At 38.6% G+C, this 23,257-nt stretch overlaps 4 protein-coding genes across 5 annotated transcripts; 2 read left to right on the top strand and 2 right to left on the bottom strand.

Annotated features, from left to right (window-relative positions):
- Positions 1-10: 10 nt before the first annotated feature.
- On the bottom strand, positions 11-1,149 carry tmem223 (transmembrane protein 223). The gene is made up of 2 exons (XM_084388159.1): positions 553-1,149; positions 11-472 (listed from the first exon to the last, which is right to left on the bottom strand). Exons 1-2 carry the CDS (start codon positions 1,013-1,015, stop codon positions 174-176), a joined length of 762 nt encoding a protein of 253 aa, XP_084244285.1. The 5' UTR covers positions 1,016-1,149; the 3' UTR covers positions 11-173.
- A 1,077-nt stretch (positions 1,150-2,226) lies between these two features.
- Positions 2,227-4,061, top strand: ovol1b (ovo-like zinc finger 1b). Its single transcript, XM_084388157.1, has 4 exons — positions 2,227-2,463; positions 2,912-3,102; positions 3,215-3,458; positions 3,549-4,061. Exons 1-4 carry the CDS (start codon positions 2,352-2,354, stop codon positions 3,842-3,844), a joined length of 843 nt encoding a protein of 280 aa, XP_084244283.1. The 5' UTR covers positions 2,227-2,351; the 3' UTR covers positions 3,845-4,061.
- A 783-nt stretch (positions 4,062-4,844) lies between these two features.
- tmem151a (transmembrane protein 151A) lies at positions 4,845-15,525 on the top strand. 2 transcript variants are annotated; one of them, XM_084388130.1, is made up of 2 exons: positions 4,845-5,487; positions 12,210-15,525. In XM_084388130.1, exons 1-2 carry the CDS (start codon positions 5,428-5,430, stop codon positions 13,839-13,841), a joined length of 1,692 nt encoding a protein of 563 aa, XP_084244256.1. In that variant the 5' UTR covers positions 4,845-5,427; the 3' UTR covers positions 13,842-15,525. The 2 variants fall into 2 exon arrangements, with proteins under 2 accessions (XP_084244256.1, XP_084244257.1); XM_084388131.1 differs by having other exon boundaries at positions 5,320-5,487; positions 12,213-15,525.
- A 3,828-nt stretch (positions 15,526-19,353) lies between these two features.
- tmem179bb (transmembrane protein 179Bb) lies at positions 19,354-23,075 on the bottom strand. Its single transcript, XM_084388161.1, has 5 exons — positions 22,898-23,075; positions 21,985-22,181; positions 21,683-21,820; positions 21,419-21,497; positions 19,354-19,887 (listed from the first exon to the last, which is right to left on the bottom strand). Exons 1-5 carry the CDS (start codon positions 23,000-23,002, stop codon positions 19,732-19,734), a joined length of 675 nt encoding a protein of 224 aa, XP_084244287.1. The 5' UTR covers positions 23,003-23,075; the 3' UTR covers positions 19,354-19,731.
- Positions 23,076-23,257: the final 182 nt, after the last annotated feature.

Below are 23,257 nucleotides of genomic sequence, written 5' to 3'. Positions count from 1 at the left end.
TCAGCACAAATCCCAGAGAAAAAGTTTTATTATTCACATTAAAGTTACACAATTTATTCCTCTTGTAATTTCAGTGCTCTTTCCCCCCCCAAGGCAACAAGAAACTAAATGAATAGCAGATTTGACACATCCACAGTGAACTGTAGACACACACACACAGGGGTGTAAGGACATTATATAGGTCTGTAGGCCCCAACAGTAATATCAAATAGTTTAGGATTATTCAGTGTCCCGTCTTTGTCCAAAAGAAAGTAGAACTTGTACCCTTTGACTTTAAGAGGAATAAATGAAGGTGATTCCTGTCTGTGTGCATGACAGGTCACTTGAGTCAAAGGCACAGTTAGATGGTGAGCTCTGAGAGGTCCCAGCGGTGATTGTGTCGACACTGTCACATTTTCACCTCCCTTATGCAGAATCACACGACTGACAGAACGGCGGCTGAACAATACTGCCACTCCGACAATTCCTCCACCTAAAAACAACAGAAAAAAAGACATTTTATACAGCTTGAATACATAAAAATGCTGATCAATTGCAGAGTTAAAAGCTTACCAATGATTAGGCACCCAAGAGTGAATCCATACCTCCAGGCATTTGAACCAAGGTTCATATCAAAACTGAAAAGCCCCCCTAACTCAGTTCTAACCTTTTGAGACTCACCGCTAATTTTTCTTGTGTCTCGAAGACTTGTGAAAGCAAAGTGAGCCAGATATGCCCAGAATACAAACTGACCACCACAAAAAATGGCCAAAAGTCTGAAGAAACGGGTCCGGTCATGTTTAAAGAGAATCACGTCCTTTGCGACGGCAGTGGAGGTGAAGGTATATGCGTTCCTGACTGAATTCACGCGCACGTGAGAATGCAGTGGACTCAAGATGCTTGTGATATCATTGATTTTAACGTGCTGTGTCGCTGTAGACACGGAAGCTCTTAAAGACTGAATCCTTGTCAGTCGATAAGCTGAAATAAATGTGCGACAACGCTTTACGCCGAATAACACGCACTGAATAACCATGGTTTAATAAAACGACTATCTTCGAAAAACTAAAATTTCAAACACGACACATTTCTGAACAACTGGCAACAATACTGTTATCTAACATGCTGAGAGATTTGAACTGCACCAGGGCAGCGCCATGCTTGCTCTATTTTAAACTACGGAAGCCTCGTTGGTCCAATCGGTCCAGTTTACTAAAATAGATCCTCATCTTATACAAACAACAAAAAAAAAAATTCCCAAAACTTTTTTTGTTAATTGTTTATTACTATTTGTTCAAAACTATTCGTAAATAAATAAAAATCGTTTCAAAATGTTTTTCAAAATTTGCTGAAAAGCAAATGTGACAACTTACCCCCCCATGTAATGTGACATGCCCGCTATTGGGCATTATTTATTCATTTATATTTTGTGTAGAAATACTGTACTGTTTTCTCTGTACTGACATAGGCTTTTAAACATACTATGAGTAAAAAAGAATGACCCGGTCTCCCCTATACATTCAAAACTGCTTTTCTGCTGTGTATAAAAGTAAAGTTTGTTCAAAAATTGGCTACCTAATATTCACTTAATTTATGAACTGATGTAGTTTCAACAAAGTGCACGGACACATTGTGTAGCCTATAAACATAGGCTATAGCTCGCGTAGCCTATTCATTTTCGCAGGGTACTTAGGTTTGTTTGTGTTTTCATTGTTTGTGTGGGAGGGTCGTTTTACTGTGACTCTTATCTGATTTTTGAGACATTAACATGCTCCAAGCTAATTTGCATACAAAGGTTTGATTTACACTAAACTGATGACAGCTTCTGTTAAACTGTATTGTCTAATATAGCAAAGTCAGAACCCTTTTATTATATGAAACACCCATATTATAAGTTTCAAGAATTAGCAGTGTATTAAAACTTTAGTAGGCAAAATGTATGTGATAGGGAACTTTCGCCCCCTGCTGATAGCCTACTGTTACAGCGATACACCTCCATTCAGACAGACAAAACACCTTAACAAAAGAGTAGACCCACACCCAGACAGAAAACCTCAAGTCATGGTTTAAAAAGTTGATAAACTGACTAAAATTACATTAACAGTGTTCTAAAACTACATGTTACTATTTAAAACAATACATAGTAACCAGTTTACCTTTCTGGCTAAGGTTAGCATTAGTTTGAGAACCGGTTATACTTGTACCTGCACTGCGCCGTTATATTTCTGCGCATGCGCAACATCACCTGGCGGTTTCCTTGTTATAAGGAAAAGGATAGTTGAATTGTGGATAACTGTAGGTTGCGAGAGGATCCGCTTAAAAGCATCCCTAGGAACTTAGTCGAACATATTCCATTCGCTAGGTTTTCGAAAATGCCTCGGGCATTCTTGGTCAAAAAAGTTAACATCGCTACTGGAAAAAGAAGCTGGAGTGCAGAGATTCCGGATACCGCGCGTGGGGAGTCTGGGGACGTATACATACCTGGTGAGTGTCTCGTTCATGTTCGTGTGTCACATGGGAAATTAACAGAATTCAGTACTTAATGCATAATTAAGGTATTATATAATTCATTTTATTTTGACAAATGCAGTTAGACTAAGCAATAAGAAAAATAGTTTCTCATTATTATTATATCCGAGCCATATTGGCTAAATTAATTAATTATTTTATTATAGGCCTATGTATTATGTCTTTTCCTTTTTTATTATTATTAGCTATTATATTTAAATGTATTTTAAATGAATGTGAATTCTGACTCTGAATTCTATATTTGTATAGTGTTTTATTTCACTGAATGCCTATGTCTATATACTGATTACTGGTTTGTATTAACTTACTGCATACAAAAATGATTAAATTAATTAAGAGTACTTGAACTCAGTGGCCAGTCAAAATCTGTTTATCTCTCTCTTTGTGCTTTTGTGCTCCCTAGAGTCCCTTTTTCCACCATATGTGCATGAAGTCTCTGAGGGAAGCATCGCAGAATACTCCTGCTTCACAACTGCACAAAACAAATTCCTGACTGCAAAGCTGCCATCCTCTGCTGCTCAGGGTCAACTTAATCACAAGCCAGAATGCTGCATGAGGACCCAAAGAGTGCCTTACTTGCGCTCAAAGATAAAGGTGAGATGACAATTCCTTTGGTTTAAAACGGCTGCTTTGGCACATGTTATAATGTTAGTGTGAATTTTCTGTGCTGTAGCAGGATATGATGTCATTGTTCTTCCATTTTCAGATAACTACAGGTAACATGCCATCTCTTCTGTCGGTCATCCCAGAAAATGCGAGCAAATTAGCAGATATTCTACCTGCTGCATCAGTTTTATCCTGCCAGGTCTGTCAGAAGAAGTTTACTACAGCACGTATGCTGAAACGCCATGTAAAGTGCCACAGTGAAACAAAGAAGTACTCTTGTGAGCACTGTGGAAAAGGATTTAATGATACTTTTGATCTGAAGAGACATGTACGCACACATACTGGTAAGTTTATGTTTATAATAATGTATATTTACATGTTTAAATATGTACGTTTGTATATCTCAAATTTTTCTCTCAACTTCCAATATACAGGCGTGAGACCCTATAAGTGCACTTTGTGTGCTAAAGCCTTCACCCAGCGCTGCTCCTTAGAATCTCACCTAAAGAAGATCCATGCCATTACTCAGCAGTATGCCTTCAAAGAGCGTCGAGGCAAACTGTATGTGTGTGAGGAGTGTGGCTTGACCGCACAGACACGGGACAGTCTGCAGAATCATCTTCAAGCTGAACATCCACAGAGACTTATAGCGAGAAAAAGCAACTATATACTGGCACATAGTGAGGAAGATAATGTGTCACTGTGTTCACCTGAAACCCCACAAATATAGTGCTGAGTAAAACGAGAAAAATGAGAAGTTATTGATAGATGTTCCACTCTGCATGCACTTTTGTACAGTCAGTAATTCTAGGCATAACCAAATGTCTTAGAATTATTGGACATAGGAAAATAATTCTGATGTAATATGAATTGAAGCAAAAAATGACACTGAAGCAGTATATTGTTCAAATGCATATTTCAGCAAAAATAAAATTCTGGTATGTTGTAAGAGACGACCCTATTTTTTTCCTGAACGTATAGTCTTGTAAAATATAATATTGGCTACTTTTGAAAAAGAGTATTTATTATGAAATAAATAATATATAATATAAATCTCTTTAAGTGCAAAATGTAAAGTTTTTGGACACTTAATAATATGGTATTTGCGATTAAATAAAAATGATATTGAATGCAATAGACTAATAGGACTTAAGTACATCTTTATGTAATTTCATAATTATTTATATATTGTCTTTGAAATATGGTTAAAGTTTATTGTTGAATGTACTGACAATCATTTATCGTAAACTAAAATATTTTAATGTCATTTCTGTCGAAATGTACAAATTTCTTATATATATAAGCTACTTTATGTAGCCTATATTGAATAACACACATAAGCATACAGTTAAAATGATAATCAAATACTTTACGTGTGCTTTAATTTGTTAGTTAACACATCAACATCAACACTTCTTAAAAGCATGACAAAAGAAACTTTTCAAAAGTGCACATAAATGTGTTAAGAAACAATCAGGAAAGTGTAAACATTCAATACAATTAAGCCACTTCTTTTTCCCAAGGATTGTCCGAAGGTTTTTTTTTTTTTTTTTTACATCGCAGCTTTAACCTTGTAACAACATAAAACTACTATTGATAATACTACTAATAACGAATAATAATTTAAGAAAAATAAATAAGGACCGAACCTCGCATGTGCACGCGCTGTCAGCGGGTTGGTCCGAACTGCCCAATTATTAGGATTTGAAGGCGCGTTTAAGGATGACGTCAGAGTGAAGTCCGCAAGGAGACCGTTCAGGTGAAAGGAGGCTGAGGTGGAAAATACGAGATGCTCGGGGAGAGGACAGTCTGAGGATTCTGTCATTTCAACATTGCGGATTTTCTTTCATTAAAACGTAGAGAATATAATACAAGATTAATCTCGCCGCCACTGATTACGACACACCGTGTCGACCGTGATCTTCGACAAAGACGGCTGAGCAGCGCGAGCCGCGAATATGATGCACGCGCTGTTATCCAGCCATCGCTCCGTGTCGAGCTTGCGACGCTTATGTCACACAATTGCTGAGGGGAAAACAAGCGCAACAGTTACCCGATATTCCTGATCCTTGACCGGACTAGAATCCAGAAGAACCGCTATTGAGATTAGGGGATGTGATAATAACCTTAAAAAGTAAGACAGGAAAAGGAAAGGACGCATCTTTGGGGGGATGCTCGTGTGTAGTGTGGACATCGCCACCATAGAAACGTGGTGGCACTCGCCGCTGATGGGGTGAAGTAGGTTACGGAGAGGTCCTGACGGTGGACCGCATCCTGGACCGTGTGTGCCGTGGAAATACATGTTAGTGAAAAATGCAAGGGGTGACGGTGACGGGAGAAGCGCCCACATTGAATGGGGGCGGAAGGGAGGAGGTAAGGAGTGAAAATGTTGGTAAATAAAACCAGAGTTTCTTCTCGTTGTAGTGCAATTGTCGTATGAATATGTAGAAAGTGAAATATTATTTTGCAGAATTATATTGTACATTTTGTATTTCATAGGTTACTGTTCTTAACATTCAGTTGCACGCATTATGAAATATATAGCCTATATATTTGCATGTAATTCATAATCGTTAATACAATCAAAAACAAAATGAGAATTGTTTTTAGTTATCTTGCCTGTAGGCAATAATGTGCAAGAAATGATTTAAAGATTATAGTGAAAGTGAGTGATTGCTATCCATTTAACTGATGTCAGAATGCTAAAATATTTTGTTACATATTAACAGACTTCACACTAAATACATGACAGAATGTAATAAAATTGGCTCCTAGATTAGGCTACTTGTGCATGAGATAAAAAAAAATATATATATATATAATAATTATGTATATATTAATACAAATACAATAAAAATCTAAATAAAAACCAAGACAGTTGCATTTTCTGTAGTGACTGCATGCGTGATGATGTCACTGCACAGTTGAGCATCCTCTCCACTATCAATGAACAATGATTCTGTTTGTTTAATGTTAAAATTAGTGTGTTTAAGTAATAGTTTTTTTTTAAACTTCATATTTAACATTTTTATTGTCGTCTTAGCCTATATGCAGTTGCAAAGTGGAGAGAATTGGTGCAGTAAATATTCTTTTGAAGTATTTCCATGTAAAATCATCCCCTGCCTGGACACTTCCTTGCTCAGTGCCTCAAAAAAAGGTGTTATGTCAGTTAATTTTTGAGTATTTACTTTAGCTATTGGACATTTGACTATTTAATCTTGATTAGAATTGTTGGTTTATTAAGGGAAAGGGCCTGTCTATATGCTGTGAGCTATAGTTGATGAGAATGCACATCAGTTATTTCCCTGTCTCTCTATTTTGCCAGATCTGCGATAGAATGAATGATATTATGCATCTAATACAGGGAGGATTGGCCAAATGTGCTCCTATAGCTTTCTGCATGTAGTAACTGTAAGAAGATTGTTCTGTTAGTGATAAAACAACACTTTCAGAGAAACCAACCTGCTAATGGCTTACATATTGTCTCAGCATATTAAGTTGGATAGGAGAAAATATTTGACCATAAAAAAATTACACACTTTACCTTAAATATTTTCATTACAAACTTACTTTTAGAAGAAAATGTTCTATATAGAGCCTTAAAGGGTTCTTATTGAAACTTTTAGGGGTTCCCTTCATGGGATCATGAATTAAGCAGCTTGTAAACATGATCACTAGAAAAAATTAAAATAACCCTTTAAACATGAAAGTATTATCGAATCATGTGAGACTTTTCTCCTTATATAGAACCTTTTTGGCATTAAGGGTTCTTTAAAATTGAGTCAAGAACCCCTTCTATAAAGAACCCTATTCTTTGCTCTCAGATTTTCTCACTTGAACCTTTTTTTTTTTCTGACTCGCTCTGCTTTCTCACTTTGACTTTTCCCACCTGACTTGCAGCATTTATCTTAGATAACCGGAGGTCAGGTCTCAGTGGGCGCATTCCTTATTTTCTGGACGGTTATTCAGCCAGTGTTTAGTTCATTAAAGAAAATCCAATAATTAACACACACACTTTTCTGGCAGCACATACAGTACCTTGAATTATTTTAAATGCGTTCTTTGTGACAATACAAGCTTTCCCTTAATTCTTTCTCTCACTCACACCCTCAGTTGCTGAGTTTACCCCCATATACTGTTACAGACCGATCAATAGACCGAGAGACAGAGTGGGGGATGGGACGTTTTTGTAATCATTATTGAGTTTTCATAATGTTTGTGCTACATTGTCACTTACAAATGTATCAGTACTTTTAGCTGCAGCTATTTCTGTATAGTGACAGCTCTTCTCAATTGACAATGTCTGACGTTCAACTGTTCTCTGAACAGTATATGAGTCTGGATGCTTCGTTCGTGCTGCTTTGTGGATATACGCATCTCTTCGAAAGTAACGAGTGCTCGCCTGGTCTGACAGAAATAGATGTATATGCTGACAAGGCAATCAAGACTTTAAAAGGCCACTCAGACTGTCATCCTGTTTTGATTTATGAATGTATCCTATTCTCTTCTGCTCTTTACCATCATTAGTTTATCCACACCCCTCTAACACATAACTAGTCTCTGTTGTGTACTAGTTATCCGCTGATTAGTCTTCTCTGCTGTCTAACGTTTGATGCATATCACTCTCAATATCATTTGTTCTTACTGAATATTTAATGTGCCCAATGTCCTTCATCTCAAAATGTTGCACTCACAATTAGAAATGAAAGGTCTCCATTTTACCAAATGATCAGGTAATTTCAGTAATAAATCTAAAACAAATCATGCAGAAAGTGTTAAAACAAACTTGAATGACTTTACAGTGTTTAGAGTGTCAAATAATTGACCGTAACTACACGACAATAGGCTATTACACAAACAATATAATAGCCTATAACATGTTACATACTGTATATTATGTTGTAACAAGGTATTTTGTGGGAAGAAAGAGGCGGGAACCGGCGAACGTTTCACAAACTTTAATAATAAACAAACACAAAAAGAAAGTAAAGGCGGCAGCCTCTTACGGACAACTGCCGCACACACATAAACAAAACATAGTGTAAAATCCAGGCCTGGTTCTCTCTCGTCCTTTACTGTCGTCACTCCTTCTTTATGCTTCCGAAGCTGCTCCGTGAGAGATAAGAGACCGGTGCAGCATGCAGGTGACGCTCATTATCAATTACACCACAGGCCTCGTCCTGCTTGCCACATATATTAACTGTATATATTCAGTATTTATATAGTACTGTGCAGAAGTCTTAGGCACGATAGTATTTTCACCCCAAAAAATGGTTTTAAGCCAGTTAATTATATATTTTGCTGTAGTGTGTCAGTAGGATATATCAGTTTACATTTCCAAAAACATTCATTTTGCCATTCATTGTAATAATCCAGTGAGATTTTTGTATGCAGAAGGAATTTGACAACAGCCGGTATGATCTCACCATCATCGAGTCTGTCTGGGATTGCATGAAGAAACAGAAAAAACTGCAAAGCTACCTAAAAAACGATGTGCAAGTGTACTTAAGACAAAAGCTGTTTTAAAACGCAAGGGGTGGTCACACCAAATAGTTAATTGATAAATAAAATCTATTTATGACATTATTTTGAAAGCATCCTCACTTTGCAGCATTTTTACACAATTGCCAATAACTTTTCACGGTACTGTAGCTTTGCAGGCAGGTTTCTTCTGGATTTACTCTGTCTCAGTTTCTGTTGTTTCTTCATGTAATCACAGATGGACTCAATGATGATGGGGAGATCAGATCTTCGTGTGGAGCAGACCCGCTGTGGTCTTGTGCATACAAAAATCTCACTGGATTATTACAATTAATGGCAAAAGGAATGCTTGGAAATGTAAACTGATATTTCCAACTGACACACTACAGCAAAAGATATAAAAACGTGGCTTAAACCCATTTTTTTCTGGTGAAAATACTAACATGCCTAAGACTTTTGCACGGCACTGTATATTATATTAAGTTACCATGTGAACAACCAGTCATTAACTTCATTGATTTAAGTCTCACAGTAGTCGTAAGCTGCATGTTTATCAGAACAAGAGCCGACTCTTTCAGGAATCAGACTACACTGATGGCGCTGTATGCTTTTGATTCACTAAAAAGAACCGAGTCATTCGTTTGAGAATACGATTGGTTGTGCTATGAGTTTTAGATTGATCAAAAATAACTGACATTAGAGCCAATCATGCGCGAAACTGGTTCTCATGAGAAAATGTAACTAGTTTACAATGCATTTAGTAGAGAAATATACGATTTTTTGGGGCTGTGTACACGACACCGGTTTCAGCTAAAAACGTGAAACTTTTTATGCGTTTTGGGCGGTCATCTACAACTGAAATTGTAATCCTGAAAACCAAAGTTTTTGAAAACGGTCTCCATGTAAACAACAAAAAATGTGAATCTGTGGAAACCATGAGGTCATGCACATGCGTATTACGTGTTCAGTCTATAGTGTTTCATCGCCATCTAATGGCCTGGCAGAATACAGCGTTTTTAGGGTTTTTTTTTTCACGAATCCATGTGAACAGGGATCGTTTTGACAAAAGTGTCAGCTGTTTGTGGAAAACTCAAAGGAAAAACGTCTCCGTTTTAAGCATATCGTTGTCGTGTAAACGTACCCTTAGAAAAAACAAAGCATGAAGGACCACCCCTAAACCTAACCTTCAGGGGGTGTAAGCAGAACATATAAAAACATGACTGAGATCATACAAATTCAAACAGACCAGCCACCAATAAAACATAAAATAGTTACTAGAGTGTGTTGGTTACGCTGAATGTTTTTGAGTTACTGAACAGAACCGACTCAGAAGAGTCATTTGTCAATTGAACTACACTGATTACACTGTTTGTTATGTTGTTTGTTTGCACTGTATTTTCAGTAGCATGTTGCAGTCACCTTTGAACGCAGGAAACTGTATTTTATTATGATATTCTGCTTGGATGAATTCACTTCATCAGAACGTCATTCAGTTCTGTTATATTTTATTTGTATTTTTTATGAATATTTTACTTTATTTTATTGTTTTATTTTTATGAGTATTTTATTTTATTTTATTTTACTGGTTCTTTGGCCCCAACCTCGTTTCTACACACCACAAGCAAGTAAACTGAACGAAAACAAACACTCACTTGTTTTCCTCTCTTATCCCCTATCCCAAGAGGCCAAATAATCATTGACTCATACACATGTGCAGGAAAACACACGCATTTGGGCTTGATTTTATGATTCTGCCCAGCACTAATGCTTCTCATGTAAAAAGCATTGAAATGCACATGCTCATATGACTTCAGACATTCTTGGGGCATCTAAATAATTTAACATATTAAAGTGGCTCTGAAATAGCAGGGTAACTTTATCCACTATTTATACATCACTGCCATTTTGTTGTATGCAAGTTCCCCAATCACAGCCTCCAGAATTGAATCTCACTGAATATCATTCACATCTCCTAGGACACTTTTCCTTGTCGTACCAACAGGATTCAACACTTGCTTCTCACCCTCCCACAACTGCACCTTTCTGCATCTGCTAAATATATGAAACCTACAGACAAAAATACATACAGATTAATATGTAAATATATGTATGTGAATATTACTATATATAAAATGCTATATTATCATGCTTTTTTTGCTTCAGGTCATCATTATTAAAAACATGTGTAGATATTAGCCTGTGCACATGGTAAGTCACTCTGTAGGCCCAAATTCTATCTCTCTCAGTTTGCTCTCGTCCTTGTAAAAGGAACAATTAAACTCCTGCCAAGAGGAGCACAGACTCCATGCCACGCTTGGGCTGCAGCCTGCTTTTAGTGCTGCAGTTCCTCACAGCAAGGGCATTGCTCGTACTATTAGCTGATTTATGTGTGCAAGTGTGTGTGTGTGAGAGAGTGATGTTGTTAGAGAAGAGACAGCAGGATAGAAGGACAAAGAGGGGACGAAAAAATTAAATATTGCAGACCAACCATAAAATATCGTTTTGTGCAATACCTTTGTTCATGTGTCAGAGGAACTGTATGGCTTGCTTTTTTTTCTTTTCTACCTCCTACTACTTTGGAATCAGTTCATTTTTGCCCATATGGCCACAATACCTCAAGCCACCACTGGGCTCAGACTAGGCAGTAGAGATCCATATGCATTTAGTCGAGATGATGCACTCAGTGATGTCTAAAAGCTTCTAGACTTCCCCTCCACAGTCATACAGAGCGTTTTAAAAGGAGATATGGTTTGGGTTACGAGCAGCCAGGAAATGTATTCAGCCCTCAGGAGAATTATCTATTACTGAGTTCTCTCTGCAGCATGTCAGAGTGGATATAACAGATTGTGCTTCACTCAGTTGTGCATGTTTTAACACAAATGAAATATACCTGTACCCTGAATCATCTAAAACTGGGGTTCAAACTAGAGCCAGGAGGCCACAAAGGGGTCCTAGTGGGTCCATAAAAAAATGGGTAGAATATAAGTGTCAAAAATGCATAAAGAAAGTAAAAGAATTGTACAATACTGCCTTTTCTTTTTTTTAGAATGCTCTGACTCATGAGATTAACAGTGATTATTTTATTCTATAGGCAGGCCTAATTTTTTAAAAGTAAGAAATAAAAGCAAAACTGCACATAATTTTGTGAGAAAAAAAAACCTTCTCTCTCCTTTCTTGCAACATACAAACCTTCAAGGATTTGTGCTTGTGTTGTATGTTTCTAGGGAGGTTTCCCTCACCACTGTAGCTTAAAGCAAAGCGAATTTGCTTTAGAACCATATTTATTGTGGAAAGTGGCAAAAGAGTTGCATTTGAAATAAAAATGTTCTCATTATAATATACATATAAGATTAACTAAAATGTATCAGAGGTGTTATATGCTTTTCTGCCAACTAATTTTTACATTTTCTTTTTTTCTTTCCCTGTCCCTTCTCTTTTCTCCCCCCCATGCTACCCTCTGCTTTCTTTTGTCTCTGGCATCTTTTCATTCCAATTCTGTCCAACACCTTCCAACTCATCTCTTATTGAACCCGGCATTCAATTTCCTATCCATCTGCACAACCCTCTGTCCCCATATTTTCATCCACATCCGGCCTCCCCCTTTCTGCCTATAGCAGCGTCCCCTCAAGCAGTCACTGAGTGGGTCGCTGTGCCGAGAGTCCCACTGGAAGTGCCTGCTGCTCACCTTGCTCATGTACGGATGCTTTGGCACGCTAGGCTGGTGCTCCCTGTACCGCATCACCGTAATGGCTTCTGATGACCAAGGCCCCGCCTACTTCTACGGAGACCGAGCCCGACTCTATCATGACAGCCCGTGTTCCAACGGCTACATCTATATACCCGTAGCCTTTTTGGCCATGCTGTACATTGTCTACTTGGTGGAGTGCTGGCACTGCTACTCTAAAACAGCTAACCTTGCTAAGGTGGAAATCAGTGAGGTGTATGACAGGATACAGCGGTTGCAACAAGCTACACCCTGCATCTGGTGGAAGGCCATCAGCTACCATTACGTACGACGTACCAGACAGGTGACGCGCTACCGAAACGGAGACGCGTACACTACTACGCAGGTGTACCATGAACGTGTCAACACGCATGCAGCGAGCTCAGAGTTCGATTACTCGCGCCTCGGGGTCAAAGACGTTTCGAAGGAGCTCCAGGGCCTTTTGGAGCATCCCGTCACCCGCTTGCGCTTCACAAAGTGCTTCAGCTTCGCCAGCGCCCGTGCTGAGACCGCCTACCTCACTCAGCGAGCGCGCTTCTTCGGGGACAACGAGGGTCTGGACGACTACATGGAAGCACGGGAGGGTATGCACCTTAAAAACGTTGACTTTCGGGAACATATGCTGGCATTCCCCAACCCATTGCGCCCACCTTGGTACACCCGACGCTGGTTGTACTGGCTGGCCTCGGCTTTCCTGCTATCGTGGCCTCTTCGCGTGATTGCCGAGTATCGCACTGCGTACGTCCACTACCACGTCGAGAAACTTTTCGGCGAGAACGAGGATGCAAATGACAATGATAATACGGAGACGGGGAACTACTGTACGGGCTTTGAGCATGGCACCGGGGGTCCCACTCTGCGCATCATATCACGGGTCAACACGGTGGATATGACCGAACTGGAATGGCACATTCGCTGTAACCAGCAAATGGTGCCTAGCTACTCTGAGGCCTTGCTTATGGATTTGGATGTGAATACAAACACACCGTTATCAGTCGCGATGGCAGCACATATGCGCCCCAATTCTAGCTACTTTCTTCAGAGCTGTCCCAGGTGTCGGCCCTCAACGAGCAGCTCCTCGCTTCCTTCCTGGGTTAGAGGGAACGTGGCTGCGGGCACAAACTCATTCCCCATTAGGCCCGGCGGAAGGCTGTCCCTTAGTCGCAGTGGTTTCTCTCTCGGCCGGTTACAGACCGCAAGAAGCCGCCACCCCTGCCTGTTTCACTCGAGAAGCCTCGGAGGTGGGATGAGCAGCCGGCTGGAAGAGGGCGGTGGGGGTTTCCTTGGTCTTGGGTTTAGAGTGCCAGATGAGGAGAGGAGGGGTGTATTAGAGAACGAAGGGCTAGAAGACGACAACATGGAGGAGACAGGCCAGGAACAAGTGGAGGAGAGGGAGGACGGAGAGACCAGGGAGGATGAGAGAGACAGGCCACCAACCTACCAAGACGCTCTGTATTTTCCGGTGTTAATCATTCACGGAGAAGAGAGCTGTCATGGGGGGCATGGCATTGACACGGGCTAAAAGAACCGATATGGTGTAAAGAATGTACGAAGTGGCTTTTGAACAGTAGAGGCAGATTGACATCTGAGGTACAGATAAGAGACAGGGAGATCGAGAATTTCGAAGAAGAGATGGGAGTTTTTACCAGAACCAGGGTAGAAAAGTTGAACCCAAAGAGACTTGATTTGTGTCTCTGTGTAACGCTGAAAAACAACTGTTCATGAATGTGTAGAATGTTGTAGGGATTGAAATGAAAATAATACACATTGGTCATCATGTCATATCAATGTCAATTGACTTGATACAGACTGACCCTAAATATATATGTAGTTCATACCTAGTAGAAAATACTGATAGGCATGGAACATCAGTGTCCTATATTGATCTTAATGTCCTATTATTGAAATCTCTGGCATATCATGTCCATAACAAACTAAAAGGTCAGTGTGTCCTCCTTTTGACTATGGGAGTAATGTACTTTACATGAAAAGCTGGGCGTCTGCAACCTGCATTTAACATTGCGAAGCAGTTTTTGCGACTCTGCATTAATGTGCAAAAGCCCATGCTGGTGTAGTATTGTAAATCCATTTGTCTACAACGTACCAGTAGCTTACGTAAAAAGGGACTGAGATGTGAACTGCATTAAAGTTTTTAAATATACGTTAGAAAGAAAGAAGAATCAAAATTCAGATGGACAACTAAGGTAGATCTGACAGAAGCAAAACCAACTGGTTCTCAGGGGGAAAAGTTTCTAAAAAATAAAAATAATAGACCTAATAAAAAGGGATGGTAAAGATCAATGAGTGAATGTAGGCTGGTGAATTGTAATCCCTCACTGTTTGACACTGTGCTTTAATCCACTGTCCTGGCTAATGACTTCTTTTAATCTCGTTCTTTTTAATTGCCTGGTAGAAGCACGGTGCTTATGACTTCACTTATCTCTGCCTTAGAGGTTTCTTATGTCAGCCTCATGTCTACTGCAGCCAACTGACAGTAACAGCAATTCAATGTATTCCTCTTTATTACCCAGCATACCCACATTTGCTTTTCTATCACGGGTGGGGACCTTCCATTGACTTCTTTTGGGTTTATACTAAGCTAATAATATTTTCTATTCCTTACCCTTAAAACTAACCCTCACAAAAAGTTTTTTGCATTTTTAGATTTTCATTAGTATGTTTATAAAACCATTGTCCTTTAATATTCTTGTTGGCATATCTATCCAATACTCTGTCATTCCTCCCTAGACTGTTAGAATGTTTCAAATATTGGATTAAGCTCGTTTCAGTTTAAAACAACTACTGATAATAGATAAAAATAGACTACTCAAGATGCAAAGTAGTGCAACAATCCTCCACCCCATGTAGTCACATTGTTGATATGCACATAGAAGAGCAAACAAGCATAAAAATATATGTGTAGCACAAGCACAAAGTGTCACCTACTTTACAAGCAGTGCAGGGATCGAGTTAAAATAAGCTGTCCTTGGAAACACTGAAGGAACGAATGTATAAACAGCCTTGCACACGGAGAGGAGATTATTACAAAAAAGGTAAAGTCCAAAGCACACACCAAGAGCATCCCTGTATTGTTTGTAGAATTTCTGCTAATACTTCAACAAGCACTAGCATATCTTTCAGCAATGAGGAAATGATTACAGTGGCCATGACCATGATGCTCTTATCAATAAAGTCAAACCATTAACAGTGTGTTTACTGACTGCTTTATTATTATCATTATTATCAATTATTGTTTGACTTGTTACTAAACTTATTGCAGTAACTTGCAGGTACAGATGAACAACACAGAAGATGATATATTACAAGAATAAAGACTGTCCTGTACTGATTCGCATGTGATGTCCTTACCATCACAACAAACATTTTATGCAATAATAACTCATAGTGTTATGATGTTTTATAGTTTTGATAGAACCTGAAAGTCATAGATGCTTCATTTGACTTTGAATGATCCTTGGTATCAATTAATAATGCTGTGAAATTCTGGATTTAGTCTCAGTAACTCTAGGCTAATGACCGGAGTTGTTTTTAGGGTTGGATCAATGCAGACTTGGCAAACGCATACACTCTTGTTGGAGACATGCTTAACTGTTTTATACAGTGAAATTGTTATGTATATTATTTGACTGCAGTTGCATAAATGCACAACCATTTTCCAACGAGTTTTAAAACTCTTGGGATTTTCATTGTGGGTGAGCAAATATCATGCTTAATGTGTGGTGAGTGACCACGTGCTAAACTACAGGCTTAAATCACGTGTGTTTGGCCAATGGCTCCTCCTAGTGGTGGTGTTCGCAACGAACCCTATTGAGACTTGGAAGTTTTACTATGAGGAAAAGTACAAAACGTTTTAAAGCCGAATATTGGTCCAAAAAACATTATAATTGATTGAAAACGTATTTCTTAATTGCATGGAATGTCTGGAGTCTTGGGGAATTAGTGAATTATACTGTTATACGGGAATTATACTGTTAGCATGTCATCCTTCCATCCTCTCCCTCCCTCTGTTCATAATCTGGGTTTGAAGGACAGAGCAGCAGTTTCCCACAATGCAGCTGACAAATGATAGAGGAAGTAAGAGAGAGAGCCAAAGGAGAGTGTCTGTGTGGGTGGATATAAAAGGACACAATCCAGACCTGGTAAGTCAAACAACAAATATTCCAACATTTCCTTCATTGAGGAGAACGACATTACTCAGTTAATTAGATTTTAACATTTTAACTAAGTTGCCTACATAGCAGGAATACCTTATAAATGCTTGATTCAGTAAAAATAATTGCTACACACTGGAATTATTGAGTGTTAGGCATCCATTTCCAATTATCATGCCATTCCACTGCCTTTGCTAGCTATAAAAAAGAGGGGTTTTTTTTGTTTAATTTCATTTGCTGAATATGTTCTTTTTTATATTACTCTTAAGAGAAGTCAAGTAACAGTGCAGGCGCTCAAATAAGCTTTTCACTAAGCAGCTTGTTACCTCCCTTGAGCCTGATGATTCAGACTAGTTCTGCCATCAGAGATTTAGGTCACAGAGACACAGAGCATGTTGTCCTAGTGACAGTGATGAGAACCAACTTTTCAAATACCTGTTTACTTATAGATCATTAGGACTGCATGCATTTGAATCTGTCTAATAATTGTCAGAACCAAATCCATTTAATCTGCCACACTTTTTACTTTAGCAGTAGGCCTATTTTTCAGTGTAGATACGTCTCCAAATCTATTCTATATAGAAGTGTCGTGTATTGAACAGCTCATTGAACATGTTGACCTTTTGTTTTGTGTGACCAAAACAACAGAACCCATCAATAAACTATTTTAAACTGTAAAACATTTATAAAACACAAAATAATTAATGACAAAGCCTCTTTTTTTGCTGTGTAATACTGTATACATTTCTAACATCTAAAACATGTGACAACTTGCCCCAACCTGACATTCGTCTAATACAGGCCATCTTTGTCCTGAGAAAATGTAAACCTTTAGCTTAAAGGGATAGTTCACCCAAAAATTTTTTTATCATTTACTCACCCTCAAGTTGTTCCAAACCTGTACGAGTTTCTGTCTTCTGTTAAACACAAAAGAAGGTATTTTAAAGAATGTTAAAACCAGACAGTTGACAGTAGCCATTGACTTCCATAGGAGAAAAAAAATATATACTATGGAAGTCATTGGCTACCATCAACTGTCTGGTTAAAGGAGAACTCCGGTCAATTTTAACATTTAGCTCATTTTTTTTGTACAAACAGTAATCGATTGTAGAGTTCACGCGCATAGGTTTAGTACCTATGATCACGCGCGTGAACTCGACAATCGACTACTGTGGACTTCGACCGAAAACAGGATGTAAATACAGGTATGTGCGCTGGCTGAATAAACATTATTTTTATTCATATCTTTCACATCTACTGCAGTCAGATTCACCCGCGTTCACTCCGAAGGAATCACTCACATGACCTGTGCACTTGTAATGACACATCAAGGATGTTAAGAGGCTAAAAGCAGGTTTAAAACTTGCCCCATTGAAGTCAACAGGGTGCAAATTTTAAAACGAGGATAACACGGTGTAGGCAACACCGATTTTTGTCGTTCTCTGTACTGACAGCACTCCAAATTTACAAAAAAATGAGCTCAATGTTAAAATTGACCGGAGTTCTCCTTTAACAACAACTTGAGGACGAGTAAACGATGACAGAATTTAATTTTTCGGTGAACTGTTCCTTTAAATCTAGCTTCATTATATTGTTGACCCTTTTCTGTATGCTTGTGTTCACTTGTTTACCCAAACGGCCATGGCAAAAATATGATGGCCTGTTCACAAAAATAATATTATTCACAACAAATACATGAATGTTATCATTAAAGAGGGTTTTGAAATAGTATTAATATTAATATTGTTTGATAATTTGTTTCTCACTTCACAATCCAACTGGACTTGGCGTGGAGTGAAGCAGCTGTGAAGTGAAGAACAACAGGATGTCGAAGGAGGAGCAGCTGGGCTCCCACGCGGAGGGTTTGCTCTCATTGGCCGTTGAGCTGCACGCGCAGTGTCAGGAGGAGAGCGCCCAGATGGCCGCTCTAGCCGAGCAGCTGAGAGAGGAGAGCCAGAGTATCCGGGGCCAAAGCGAGGCGCTTCAACAGGACATGGCTGAGATGAGCAAAACGCTGGAAGCTCTGATGGACACTAAGGTGGCGTTTGAAGCCAAAGAGAGGCAGGCTCGCAAACTAAGCAAACAGCTCTGAAACACGGCGGGAAAATAGCTTGTCCAGCCATTCAAATTTAATGTAATTTAAAATGACGTAGGCTAATAAATAGGCTAGTGTTTTTCTTCTAGTAAAATCCCGAGACGAAAACAATCGCTCGACAGATGTGTGAGTTTGAGGTGGAGCTGTTTGCTCGACTAGTTGACAGGGGGAGTGTTCGCATAGCCTAACCTACCTTAGAAAATCGTCACGACACGAGTTCTCCAATTTTGTGATGCTGGTGGGGCAGAAATTACACTCTTCGACTTTAAATGTCTACCATTTCTTTTAATCTTCTAAACACCCCACAGCAGACATTTGTAAAGAATCAGTATTATTACACCGAACACACAAATTAATCATTTATTACATTTTTTTCAATTTTGCAAGATACTGCCATAAATGCGGATACAAATCCCCTTCACATCTTCACTTTTTGCTCTTATTTTAAGATGTTATATGTTACCAGTCAGAATAGGCTACTGTCAGTGTTGTATGACTGTATGATATATACAGTAGTAGTCAACATTTGAAGTGGATCAAAACCTTTCATCAAAGTTATAGGCTACATTAATTTCGATAACAAAAAATTAATGTTTATATATACACTAATAATTATATATATATATATATATATATATATATATATATAATTATTATTATTATTGACTGTTGTTCAAGGCAAGCGATTTCATACATAGCACTCAGCACTGCACTCAATTTCAACATAATTTCAACTCAAATTAAAATTTAATTTTATTTATTTATTTGCTAAATATCCATGTAGTAAACAGGATAAAACCCCTTCAGGGTATAGAAGAGACCCCTTGTTCATTTTGAGGATTACTTTCCTGATTAGGCTACTTTATTTTGCAATAATGGTTGATTGACTTGTCTTATATCCATCATGTCCAATTACATGTTCTTAGACATGTCTATTGGCTCTCTGGACATATCTTTAAACTTTGTGTATATTATTGTAGCTACCACATCAAAGTACTATTTATGTGAATAATTGCATTTTATGTGAAAGTGTTGCCACAAAAATATTAAGTATTTTGTTACTGCTTGTGTTCCCACATAACTGAATGTACCAAACTCTGCATGATACTTCATGATTAGCTCATGTGATGATGGTCTCTGGTGATTTATCTTGGTTGGGATGGGCGATGGAGGAAGGGCTCCGTCTCAGCACGGCTCCACTCATCATTACCCCAAACCTTCAACCTTGAGCTCTGGCGTCTCTGTATGACCACCACGGCCGTTATCAACACCCAGAAGAAGAAGCTTACCCACATTGACCTCTGTGGAGGAGAGAAACAGAAAGGGGTGGTGCTCAATAAACAGAAGAGATTTATTTCTACTGTATGTAATACAAATAAAAATGATTTTGTGTGAATGAAGAAACACTAAGGTTCACTAAGCATGTACACTGACACCTATTGGTGTGGATGCAGAATCATGTGGAAAAAATTAAGAGACCAAGGCAAAATTAGCAGTTCCACTAGATATAGTATTTAAATGTATGTGTCTGAGTAAAATAAAATAAAAAACATAGTCATTTAGAGCATGTATTTGCAGAAAATGACAACTGGTCAAAATAACAAAAAAGATGCCATGTTTTTAGCATTGTCCTCCGGGAAAACCAATCCTTAGGGTTGGGGAACATTGTTAGAGCAGAAGAAAGCAAGTTTTCTCTCAGGATAACCTTGTACGTGGCTTGAGTCACGCGTCCTTCACAAAGACGGATTGACAAAGCCATCAAACAAAGGCGAGCTTCTTGAATTTTTGCACCAGGAGTGGCAAAAAGTCACCAAACATCAATGTGAAAGACTGGTAGAGCATGATGCATGAAAGCTGTGATTGGAAATCAGGGTTATTCCACCAAATATAGATTTCTGATCTTTTACTAAGTTAAAACATTGGTATTGTGTTGTTTAAAAATATTAACTTTTTGAATATTATTTTTTGAATATTATCAGTCAATATTATTTTGCAACTGAAAGTGTTCGATAATGGGGGTTAACAAGATCAGAGGTGGACAAAGTACACAACTTCCTTGCTTGAGTGAAAGTACAGATACTAGTCAAATATTACTCCGTTACAAGTAAAAGTTGGAAAGACCGATTTTTACTTAAGTAAAAGTACAGAAGTAGTTGTTTTTAAAAGTACTAAAGTATCAAAAGTAAAAAGTAAATGTCAATGCATTGTTTTATTATTGTTGCATTGTTGTATGTAATACTTACAGTACCTCCTGCCTCTGAATCTGTGCCTGCCTACCCTCATATCAATATCAAATTTGTTTCTAGAACACAGTACCTGTAGTGGGATTGAATGTGAGATTGAATAAGTGCACTCAATAACGTCCACAGTGGTTTTGGAAATTCGGAAACCCAAATGGCTGTTACCTCAAATAGTGCCCTATTTAAAGTTTTTGGGCTTTTAGTATGAATATGTTAGCCTTACTGTTATCTATAAGCTAGTGTGCTCCAAAACAATGAGACAATTCGCATTTAGAAGACCAAACCCAACGTTGAAAATGAAAATCAGGTTGATGTCAGAATTCAACGCCAGATTGACATTAATCTCCAACTTTGGACAGACGTTGTATTGTGGTTGAAAATGAAAATCGGGCTGACGTCAGAAGCCAACATCAGTCGGGTACTGACGTCAACCCGACTTTCATTTCCAACCAAAATCATCCCCTGACTGACGTTGCTACTTTCTACTCAAGAACCTTGACAGAACTGAAGCTCTTTTTGACAAGTCATGTGCTCTCAACATAGCAACCACCATGAGGGTGATAACCTTATGAAAAATAACCAAAGTACTTACCTCAGTACTGTACAGTCCTGCGTAGAACTGATTTCCAGTGTATGGATGAGCCCATGTCTTATTCTCTGCATCTTCACAACTAAAACAAAAACATATATCCACCAGTGCACATCGAAATATAATTTTTCCATCATTGTGTCCCTTTAGGGGCTATATACTATTAGCAACCATATAAGGTGAGAACTATGAAGCATTGTGGAGTATATGGTTCTTAAAAGTTGTAACAAAAGTCACACACAGAGTAATGTGGAAAGTTGAAATCACCTGGTAATGGAAGGAACATTGTGAAGGACAGAGAAACACAGGCTGTCCCGACCGATCTTGAGAATACATCCCGACACCAAGAGAAAAAACAGAAGTAGGCCACAGACTCCCAGAGACACGTTGAGAGAAACAGTCCCCCTGCGTATGCATGCAAACATTTCCAGACACAAGAAGGTAAAAACAACAATGTTAATTTAACTGTTGAATCCTACCTGCATGAATAAAAGAAAGTGGAATGTGAAACAAACATCTAAAAGAAATAGGAAAAATCTGAAGGTCGGCAAAAAAGTCGATACATTCACCTTCTCACATCCTCATCCACACAGCTGACATAGATCCAGTAAAGAATAATGGAAAAGCAGTAAATAGCCATGCACACGGCGATGGCCGACACAAAATAGCAGAGAGAAGGAGAACTGGAGCCTTCCACGGTCAGCGCCTGGCCAGATGTGTTATAATGAACACTTCCATAGAGGATGCACCGTCCATCAAAGTGGCCCTATAAAGACAAACAATAAAAATCATCCACATTTGCACATGCTAAATATAAGGAAACACAGTAGCAAGGGACATCAAGGGGTCTCTTTCACAAATTATGTACAAGATTTGTATCTCTGTGCCACACACAGTTGTATAAGGAAAGTGCTGTGATAACAGCTTTTGTCCCTTATCATATGACTCTAATAAGCCATAATATGGTGCAAGAGGTGGCTGATTACACGGTGAAAGCTCAGAGAGTCTGACCTGGGATCATCAACACTGAATATTATATATTTTATTGCACATATAATTGACATATATTTCAAAATAATGATGGATACCAATAGATGCAGCCTATTGGCATTTATTTAAAAATGTATTCATCTTCCCAAAATAGCAAGAAAATAGTGGCTTCACTTCAATAAACATTCCAACATGCTGAATGATCATGCATTATGTTACAGTACATTTTAACATCGGACTGGTGTATGGTGGTATACACAAAAGCATGGTGTATGACAAAAGCATACAAATAAATATGCATGCAAAACTTTAGCCATGATCATTTTAATACTTAAAACTCTGAACTCAGATCAGACACCAACTTAACTTATAGTAAATCACATTTGCCCATAGACCTGGTTTTAGTTTTCTAAATCATTTTATACTTTCATTGTCCACAACTTAGCAATGATCAGACATTAATTTGTGTAGATGATGATAAATTGGTGTTACCTGAGTGAGTGTCATCCAGGCGGCAGCTATCACCCCACAGATGAAACAACCAGCGTAAAGGACAAGCTCCAAAACTAGCAGCCAGGGTAGTCCCATCATGAACATCTCTCACGGTCACTGTCTCACGGAGTCCAGCAGTCGAATGCCTCATTCATGCGCTCTTCAAACTGCTGTGGCTAAAGCATGTCCTTTGCTCACAACAATGCTGCTTTTCACAATGATTCTTGACAATTGGGTCAGAGAATTTCACAGCATTGCTATGAGGTAACACAAGACTGCATTCAAGTCAAGCTCAGACAAAACATTCAGCCAGCCTGAAGCATATGGTCATGAATCAACATTTACTCACAAAACACCTCA

This window comes from Rutilus rutilus (assembly GCF_951802725.1).
Source record: "Rutilus rutilus genome assembly, chromosome: 18".
In the NCBI taxonomy this organism is placed as follows: Eukaryota; Metazoa; Chordata; class Actinopteri; order Cypriniformes; family Leuciscidae; genus Rutilus; species Rutilus rutilus.
This window is presented reverse-complemented; position numbering and strand designations above follow the sequence as displayed.